The 11,433-nt window shown below is 28.4% G+C and overlaps 1 protein-coding gene across 5 annotated transcripts in view; it reads right to left on the minus strand.

Moving 5' to 3' along the window:
* Pkc53E (Protein C kinase 53E) overlaps positions 1-9,561 on the minus strand; it is a gene marked incomplete at its 5' end in the record, with an annotated part of 95,988 nt that extends 86,427 nt beyond the window's left edge. For all 5 annotated transcript variants that reach the window (XM_014434074.3, XM_067052063.1, XM_014434071.3 and 2 more), the window contains 1 exon segment: positions 9,479-9,561. In XM_014434074.3, coding sequence (XP_014289560.3) covers positions 9,479-9,561 — 83 coding nt within the window.
* Positions 9,562-11,433: the final 1,872 nt, after the last annotated feature.

Raw genomic sequence — 11,433 nt, forward strand, 5'->3', positions numbered from 1 at the left:
TAAATTCATTAAATTGCATCGCTTTTTTTTCCTTCTTGCTATTTATTTATATGCAACCTCCCTGATGTGATAGTTAAAGATATATATATAAATTTATGAAATGATTCATTGCAAATGTTTTCTAAATAACTCACACTTTTATACACTGAAACTTTTATAAATAATAAAATATCTTAACAAAAAAGGAAAATTTCTCCAAGGAAATCTGAAAAAACATTTCCTGACTAAAGAAGAATGCTATTTGTAAGGGATCTAAGGGTGGGTGTTAGTTCAGGTGGTGTTCATCTCAGGGCAAACCGATAAATGCTGCCTTCGTTGTCTCACGTCTTCATCTTAAGATATATATCTAAGCTCGAACCACATTCCATTATTGTATCTCAGGAGCTGAGAATATTAATTATATTATCTCATATTGTATAAATAAATAATAATAATACTGAATCTGTAACAATAGTTACAAAAGACAAACAAATAATAATAAGATTAAATAATATAAAGATCTAACTAAAATAATAGTATCAACTTTCTTTACTCAATCATATTACTTTTCCAACGTTTTGGCCGATCCGACTATCATCGAGGCGCCAATCTTAGTTTTTCCATCACTGCCACATTGATTCATAAAACTTTGTAGGTAATTATGCCCAAGTCAATTAAAAACTGTTAAAACAAACCTTCATTGGTCACTATAACATTTAATAATAAATTATATACTTTAAATTATTATGTTTTACTACCACTAACTTGTCACAATAATATTAATGGTAGTAAATGAATAATTAAATTATAATAAAATACAGAAACTGTGAAGAACAGAATTTATTATTAAATGTTATAGTGACAAATACAGGTTTATTTACACTGTGTTTAATTGACTAGGGTATAATAGCCAGGAAAGTTTTATAAATCAATATAATGCTGTGAAATTAAAATAAAGACTGTCTTTAATGATGGCTGAAACGCTGGACATGTAATATGCTTTAATAAAGAAGGCTGAGAATATTTGGATAATTTTTGTTAATATTAATAAAACTACCAAGGCTTGTGGCAGATTGTATATGATAAGTAATAAATAACAACTATAAAAAAAATCCTTGATGTAACCCTCTCTTTTTTTTTATGATTATACCATGTATGTGTAATGTATATATGTCCGATTACGGATTGATAAGTATGCTGTGTGAGATAGCAACCTAATGTATTTAGGCAGCATAGATAAATAAATAAATTATTTCTCTTTCTCTCTCTCTACTTTAAATCTTGGTAATGATATAATCGATTCTTCTTCGCCTTACCTTATTAGAACGTAATTCTCAAACCATTTGTACAGTATTATGATTATTTTTAACAGTAACTAGTTACTTATTTTTTTAAAGACATTTCGTGATATGTCATAACTATTTTACATTATGAAGATAATAATAGAGACAACTGAAAAGGAGAAAACCGTTGTAAATTCTGCTACACCAATACAGCGGAATATATCATTTTATGTTAGACATAGAATTTTCATCTGGACATGTTGCATAAATTAACATACCCCGTTTAGATTATGCTAATGTGTTTAAAATAACAACGTCAGAGAACTACGCTCTTGTTTTGAAACACGCTTCCATCTCTCTCATTATTTTTTTTTTTCGAGTAATATTTCTGTATTGACGTCACATATGAAATATTAACTAGAATCGATATCAATAGATATGGAAAGAAGGAATAGATATATTTATGAAAGCAAGGACGAAACTGACGTGATTCCAACGTAAACATTCGATCATAATCTTAATCGATTTAAATACAATCGAACTTACTGGTTAATCATATCCCAGGTTGGATACTAAATAGTTGGAACTACTTTCCAAACTATAAATGATTTTAGTAATTAATATTTTTCTACTTTCCCACAACTCAGAGGAGAAGTTGTGTAATATTTATTACTAGACACAATTTTTGGTCCGGTGCGGTAAAGAAAAAACTCAAATAGTAGGATTATACTATTTTATTGAGCCAACGTTTCGCCCCACGTTGCAGGGCTTCGTTAGGGCTAAAAAAGATACAAACACTATACTTACAAAAAGAAAAAACATAAGTGTAAAATAACAGGGGTATAAAATGTAAAAACGTAAGATATAATAAGAAAAATTAAAGGGTATAAATAGTAAATGAAAAGGGTAACAGATAGATAAGAGAAGAAAAAAAGCTTCTATTATAAAATTCCAAAAGAAAAAAAGCTTTTATAATATAAATTATTTGTCAAATTTTCATTAATTAGTTAATATAAATTTAATAAAAAAATTTCCATTTGAAAATGAACAAAAATGACCCAAAAAAATGTTATTGAAGGTCCCGGTAGATAGATGGACCGCCCGAAACGTCAGAATATTTAGTTTATTGATGTAAATTAAATAAGATTAAGTATTTTAATAAAGAAGGCTAAGTATGTAGTGAATTTGTGCGAATAATCTTATAAAAGAAGAATTAAATATTTATGATTTTAAATTAAATAAAAAAAAAATATATGCTTTTAACTTATAATTAATGAATGACCTGGCCAGAATAGCCTGCAAAAGTAACTCTAAATTAATGTGAGGAAGAAATTAAAATTGAAATTAAAATGGCCGAAACGTTGGACTGGTGAAAAATGAAAAGTGTTGAGACAAAAAAGGATACAAGTTTTGATTTATTTAATAAAATTAAGTATTTTAATAAAGAAGGGTAAGTAATTTCCGAAATATGAAAAAAAATTGCCTTCGAATAATAAACCTCTAAATAAAATAAATTTACTTATCATAGGTCACGTGTCGAATAATTTAACGGTTGGGACTTTACCTCAAAGTTAATATAAACGTGTATTTACTTTATCGATGCAACTGCGCCGTTTAATATGAAGCCGGGTTAATTAGCCACTATTTGGTTTAAATCAAACAAATACAGGATAATGGCTTAATATGAAGGTTCATCATAGAGTATGAAGAGACCACTCGATTAACGAATCAGATTATATTTAGTCATATATTAAGTGGTTAGCAGTTTGCCAATTAGCACTCTATCATTATGTTCGGTAGTTAATCAACACTAGTCTAATTACTCGTCAATTTATTCGAAAAGTGTTTTCGAAATAGCAGTTTATATGCTTCATTTCATAACGCGAGTTTGGAAAACTATTGTTCTTCCACCACAACATTCTTTTTTTATTTTTTAATACATATTTATGGACATTAAATAAAATTTAAAAAATAATTAGTTTGTAGTCGATTGAATCTAAAAATGTTTTTAAATTATTCAGTAAACTAACCGTAATTGAATTTTAAGTCTGTAGCTTAGTGAAAGAGGGGCCAATATCTATTTTATTCATACCAAATAACAAATGATGTAAAAAAAAAAAATATATATATATATATATATTAGTTTGCGACGTTTATCCGTCTTTTTCGGACAGAAATATGCTCAAAATGATTAAGGAACAAAATATGAGAGAGATGGTCTTTTGTTCGTCGAAAAGTTACACATCCACTCGTTGGAATCTCCGCAAAGTGGGGTTAAACATCGATAAATTAATATTTTTTAACTCTATTTTGTTACTTCCTAACCCCACCCTCGGCCACTTCCTTCATATTTTGAAAAATACGATCAATGATTTGTATATACAAATAAAAAAAAAAAATGTATTATTATAATATATACACTCAAGAGTAGTACTTATGAAAACATAATTCTTCAAGTTATATGTTCTACTGGATAAGTTTCATTATTGTAATTAGATATTTAAAAAATCCACTTACTTATTTAATTACATCTTATAATTATACTTCGAGGTTGTTACACCTTCATCAGGTAAATTTAATATCATATTTTATGTTGTCCTTATTTGTATTATAATGCCAACAATAACGTATTGTTATCAATTATATAAAAAAATAATAATTAAAAATTCCAAACATAATTATAAATATAGAAAGTTTAGATCTCTTTATTTATAATTGTGTTTGGAATTTTTAATTATTAATTTTTTATACATATAAAAAACAATATGTTTACTGTTAACAATTTAAGGCTAATAAGGAGAACAGAAAATGTGATATTAAAAGATATGTTTAATCAGATAGAAATAATGAAGGCGATTTTTCATAAAAATATAATTGTATAATAATAATAATTTATTTAATTGTTTATGGGGCAACCCTCCCCCCCCCCACAAATAGAGTTAGCCCGTGAAATACATGAAATAGATAATCAATTGTAATAATTTTACAAAAACGATGAGTTAAAGATCGTTTATATAAACTAATAACAAACAATTTGTTTCTTACCCAAGTTGGGCTATTCATTCCTTAGAATTAAACAGTAAAACAAAAACGTCACTTCATATTTAATAATATTAAAAAACATAAACTATACCTCCTACTGGGACAATTATTTGAAAACTCCGTTCTTAATTGTAAATCCAACACCTTACCCACACTCCCCATATTTCAAACCATATACACATCAGTGGTTTAGAGAAAGAAAAAAAAAGAAAACAAACTCCCATAATCGAAATTCAATTCAAAAGTCGTAAAGCTAGATATTTCGAAGTAAGCCATGTTCTCCATTGGAGTTGTAGAACTCTTCAACTTGAATAAGAAACTCGACATGAAAATTACTATAGGACGAATCGTTACTAAATTACTGTCGAATAGGTAAGATCGTGGGACTGTGAGGGTTACTGAAAGTTTCTTCAGTGGATCTCATTTGCTGTTAAAATGACGTCAAACTATTAACGTTTATTAAACGAGTTAGTGAGTTTCTTAAACTTGATCTGCATCAATGAAGGTAGTAATTGTGTTTATAATAGTTGATCATATCTTATAGAAAACTCGATAACTCGAAATCAATTTTGAGTAAGTTAGATAACTCATAAATTCGATAACACAAAGTAAATTCAACTCCCCTGCTCTTAGAGTAGTCGACTTTTGACTCTATTGAGTTTTTAGTTATGGAGTTTACTGAAAATTGAATTATTCAGTTTTCTATGAGATAGAGTAAGGGATAAAAGTTGTAAACAAATTTGCTTACTTCATTGACACAGTTCAAAAGCGTAAGAAACTCACTGAACTGTTATTTTTTATGTTTAGAGTAGGGGGGGGGGGACATACAAAGATAAAGTTTATGAGGAAGATCACTCACATTATTTTAAGATGACACCAAGATTCTGCCATCTATTGGCAAATTCAAAGTCTCTGAGCTCGGGGCAATAGTATTTTGCTTAAGTGTCAAGTATTCAGTGAGTGCTCTATACACTGCACCCAGGCGAAGGGACGGAGAGAGAAGAGAAAACCAGTAAGAAGAACCGGACCTCAATTTTCATCGAAAACCTCAAAAGTCTACCACCAATCACTAGCCAAGTAAAATTGCAATATTTCTGACTAGTTTATGTTATCCTATTAAAAAAAATTATTAAAATTAATTTTCTAACAATACTAATCAAATTTTATTCCCTTTTGGCTAAACCATTCATATAATAATTTTGTTTTTAGTATAACTCGTTCAAGAATAGTGGCTTTACTTCCCTTGTTTACCTACTTACTAATCAATTATAATTAATTCGGATAATATACTCTAACATTGTATTAAAATAAGCCCAGGAAATATGTGAATTCAACGGAAAGTGAAGCGAAAAAGAGGGAAGTTGACCACGCCTTTGAAACTCAGATTTACGTTGATATTAATAAGAATTTTCGCCATTGCAATCTAAACATAATCAAAAGCTGATTGGCTCATCCTATCCACATCTGCCACGCCCCTGTAGTTCATTATAAGCCCCGCCTTTTCGTCTTCACTCCCCTTGGTAGCTTATCTTCTCCATTATAATCCTTCCTTCAACATTAGTAAAGGGAAAACCAGACAATATAAACAAACTTAGGCGCTATCTCACCAAAAAATGCGATTCACGAAAACTTTGAATGGAGTCCCACGGTGATTCGACTCGTATCGAACGAGTCTCCTATTCGATTCATGGCGTTTAGTTTTTTCAATAATTAAATTTGAGAACCTGGTTAACTTTGAAATATCGAGTTTTTCGACTTATCAAATTTTATGTTATAATGATTTGATAGTAATAATAACTTACCAATTTAAAAAATAAATAAACTGGATTTGGTGAATGACAATTATTCTTCCATTTTCAACTGCAATAATTTATTTTATATAATCAGCAACAATATCCCCCATCTTCAGGTTGCTATAAAACCAAATTCAACAAAAACCCATAACATGCGCTTACAACACTACTAATATATCATATATACTTCAAAACTATTTTGTCTAAAATGTTTGTATCAGTTTTATAAATGATTGCTTTATCAATGTTTTTTGTAATATGTACTGATTCGAGAGAAGTGAAGATGCACAAAGGGTGGACATGATTTCCCTTATGAAATCATGAGGTTTTTATAGTGCATGAATATGGGACAGTGGTCCCGAAACGCTGTACAATTGTTAATGAATAAATAAATAATAATTTATTGCAAATGATGGAAGTAATTAACCTCGAAAAATTTTAAAAGTACTGATTCAATTATTTTTATATTCCTACTATTCCTAACTATATCTAATATTTCTGGATTATTAAAATCAAATATTTTTTTTAAAATAATTTATTTATTGATATTTACAACTGTATACATATATACACATCAAGTAAATTTGCTGTAAGTGATATTATGACATGATAAAAACATATGGAGAATCTACCCATTGATAGAACTCCAAAAACGTTTCTAAAGGAGAAGATCTCGAGGCCATCTTCTTTTCAGACGTCTAGGAGGATTATTAGGTAATGAAGGAGAAGCCAGGTTAGAAACGAGTTGGTTTGGGTGGTTGAGAAGTTTATTATGGAAGGATTGATATCTGGTTCTGGCCAAATCGGCAACAAAATCAAATTTATATTTTTAAAATTGATCTTATCTTGATAAATTCTTGTTTTTAATTTTTTAGATGTTTCACCTATGTATAATTCTGGCAATTTACTTTATAAACAACATTTAATTTATCTTTAAAGTCAATTTTGTCTTTCATATTATCCAGCTAACTATCCAATTTATTATTATTATAAATCCAAACTTCTAATTATGTTCATATTCTATAAATTTCATTTTAATCTTATCTGTTAATCCTGGAATATAGTTTAATTTAAAGTAATGATAATTATTAATCCTAACTATTTATTTTTCCATTAAATTCTGTAAGCTATATTGTCAAGCTTTAAATTAAATATTTTTGAAGTATATGTGATATATTAGTAGTGTTGTAAGCGCATGTTGTTGCTGATTATATGAAATAAATTATTGCAGTTGAAAAAGGAAGAATTGTGTCATTCACCAAATACAGTTTAATTCTTGAGACTCTTCGAGTAAAAGATCATTAAGTTTTAAAAAAATAATTTGCCTGTTTATTTAATCTGAACCACTTATACTATAAGTATAGTATTTGAAATATTAACATGAGATATATTAATTAGACATCTGACCAATTATATGGGTCTAAACACACACAAAATTTTTTTATCTAAATACGTATTCATTGATTGTGTATGGTAACCCAGAATCTAGAATTGAAGTATCTCGAGAAGCAGTTTTAATTACGATTTGAAAACATAAACATAAACATTGGAAGAAGATAATTGACCGCATGAAGTAGAATGAAGGATAGTCCAGTGTGGTGGTGAATAAAGCTATCACAATAGTAGAATTATTAAATATACTATTAGTTGCTATTAGTAATATACTATTAGTAATATACTATTATCTAGGTTAATAAATGGCTTTATTTTACTATTTTACCATTTTACCTTTATTAATCACCACTCAGACTATCTTCCTACAATTAACATAAAAAGCTCACAATGAAGATTACGAGAGTTTTGTAAATATGCTCCAAAAAGAATAATTATTACAATTTTTTTAAAGTAATTTATTTTTAACTTTTGTTTTGTATAAATATTAAAATTATTTTGGATTATATATTTTTCTTTAATCTATCATAAATATTAGTTATTAAATAAAACCACAAATTGTATCCAATACTGTCTCAACACTTTATTTCTTACTAGTCCAACGTTTCGGCTATTCCAGCCATCTTCAAGGACATCTTTAATACAAATCTCCTCCTCACATTAATTTATAATTTTTATTGCAGGCTATTCTGCCCAGGTCATTTTCTTCATTTTAATTTCAAACCTATTTATTTAAATTTTAAAACCATTAACTTTTATTTTTCTCTATAAAATTATCAACAATATAAAATACACCGCCATATAACAAACTCTTATGCAAGTTTGTTAATTATATGTTAATAATTTAAAAATTATAAATTAATGTGAGGAGGAGATTTGTATTAAAGATGTCCTTGAAGATGGCTGGAAAGCCGAAACGTTGGACTAGTAAGAAATAAAGTGTTGAGACAGTATTGGATACAATTTGTGGTTTTATTTAATAAATAATTACCTTGTCTCAAAACATTTTGAAATAATATTATTTAAATAAATATTAGTTTTTAAGCGATGTTTAATTTTATAGTCATAAGTACTATGGTTAACATTTTGTACAGTTTATGAGTAGGAGAGTTGGGAACGAATTAGCTATAGTTGAACTAATAGCTAAAATTGCAATGGATAGGATATTTATTGATCAATAGTTCATTCATGAATAAGGGCCGTTGCCATGGCAATATTAGCTACTAGTTTGAACTAATGTTTGCCCTCTCTATCTCTGGTGAGGAGTAATATTGGATATTAATAATGTCTTGTGATTTTTTTTTCGTAGCCTTTTTTTATTAATTTTACATTAATGGTATATTCCTCCTTCCGACGTTTCGGACTATCCGTCCGTTTTCAAGTATCCGTTATTTTTTTCATTCTTTTGTTTTTCTCTGTCATAATTTATTTTTTACATTTAAATATTTAAACTACGTGTTTAATAATAACTATAAAAAAAATCTATAACTACAATTCTAAATGTTGTCGTCCTTAATAATTTTAAGAGCAAATAATTTTACCATTAATTTAACTGTTTCAGAACAGTGAAGAATATAAGATGACAAAATTACAAATAGAAATTGTATAGCTAAATTTTACAAAAGTGACTATTAAACAAATAGTTTAAAGATTTAAATGTTAAATATAAAATATTATAAAAAAAATATCTATAATGACAAAAGATAAAATACTTTAAAATGGATGGCATGGAAGGTCCGAAAGGTAGGGAAGAGGAATATATAATGAGGAAAAAAACATAAAACATAAATTGGGGTGTAATAATAATACTTTTTCACAATTACTTGTATTTTTAAAAGATTTTTGAAGAAGTTATTATATTGAGAACAATAGTGAATGTGGTTCGACCTTGATGAATAATTAATAAAAAATATTATGACTAAGTTTTACTTAAATATAACTAAACTAATATAAGTTAAAGTTATTATTTTCAATTGTAGATATACTCACATCAGAATCAGGACCCTTGTCCGCGCCTGGGCAGGTGAAAGAGACGAACTCATGGCACCGCTTGTGCACCACGAAACTGCACACTGCAACAAGCAAGTTATGCATTAGTTACCTCGGGGACTATGTGATGGAAATGCTAAAATATGTAAATATCTATAGGAACATAACTGTGTGTACATAACTATGTATTTATCCTTACAAATTTTTTTTATATCTTAATTAAAATTTACAACTCTATATTATATAATACATTCCGTAAATTTGATCTAAGTCCTTCCAAAAATATGTACATAACTATTTGTTTATTCTTACAAAAATATGTACATAACTATGTGTTTATCCTTACAAAAATACGTAATAAATAATCAAGTGCGCACATGACACAACTTTAACTATTATATAACTTATTCATTTCAAAAGAGTCATTTCTTTATTATTGATGATGAAATCACTTCCCCTCCCAGTATATGTTTAAATAAAATCCGACTATTGTCATAACATTCCAGGGAAAAGAATAGTTACCTAATTTTTCCATGTTTTATACTGACCCATTGTTTATTTTTTTGGGGGGGAATTGATAGATTTATTTAATGATAGATATTACAATCTGCCGCACAGTTGTGGCCAATAGGTAATATTGATGAATGATCTCATACATACTAAAATTAAAAAAAAAAAAAAAATAAAGTAAAATAATAATAAAATTAAAAAAAAAAAAAAAACTCTCTTAAAATATATACAAACAAAAGAATAGACAAGATGAACATAATCAAACTATCTGTATGAAAAATAAATAAATAAAATAACATAATGATAAAATAATATATACAATATTTACACAATCGACCTGAGGATCCCTGAGCCCACTCTATCCCCCACGTGTGAGGGGTAGAGCAGAGCTCAAGAGATCCCAGCGCATCCCTCTCGCCGCATCACTGGTAATGAGGCATTGTTTATTAGCAATATGAACCATCACAGTTTAAACTATGATTTCTAGAATCTCGGGTAAAATCAATAATTATCGTTAACTGTCAAAAGTGGCTGTTGATTTAATTTTAAATTCAATTGGACCCACAATTCCTACCATTAGCGATAGACAGTTATCTCAGTATCAGGTAACCTTGTACAACAAACAAAACTGTAGACCAGAAATAGGTCAATAAGTTACCGGAGTTTTACTGAACTCTTGGACAAATCTAGGTTATACAGATCTTAGTTTTACCGGAGATTGGCGCAACCCAAGAGCTATCTAATTTTTGAATAACAAAAATAATGTTATTCAGTAATTTTTGTATATTTTTTTTCTGTTCAGAAATTCGTATTTTTCGAGACAGAGAGATATTTTGAGACATGAAAAATGATTATCAATATAATATTCAAAGAGGTCGGAAGAGAGAGAGGGCGCTCTTGCCATTTCCGATTTCTGAATCTAAGGCCCTGTTGTGAGGAAACGTTTATTTCTTTATATTGGAAGAAGATAGTTGAACGTATGAAGTAGATTGTAGAAAGATAGTCCCAGTGGAGGTCAATAAATATATCAAAGTAGTAATAGAAAACTATTTATTGTTAATTAACGTTTCAGTTAGTAGCAGAACTTGATTCTTACAGCCCTGACGAAGCCCTGCAATGTGGGGCGAAACGTTGGTTATAAATAAATAGTTTTTTTCGTTTACTATTTTTATACCTTTATTAACCGCCATCGGGACTATCTTCCTCCAATTTATTCCTTTAGTTTATTAATCAATTTTTTTCATAGTTGATAGTCATCTGTTTTCTAGAGCAGTCTTCGAGAAAATCGTAAAAATACTATAAAGTTCCATTTCCAATCAGTCCATCTTATTAAAAAGTTGTAACACCTCGGGAATACACTTGCCATAAATATGTAATTTCAGTTCCTCTGCTTATAAATATAACATAAACTTTATATTGGGCAGCTCTCAATAATATTATTATTA

This window comes from Halyomorpha halys, unplaced genomic scaffold (genome assembly GCF_000696795.3).
Source record: "Halyomorpha halys isolate HHAL.00 unplaced genomic scaffold, Hhal_1.1 Scaffold1300.1, whole genome shotgun sequence".
NCBI lineage: Eukaryota > Metazoa > Arthropoda > Insecta > Hemiptera > Pentatomidae > Halyomorpha > Halyomorpha halys.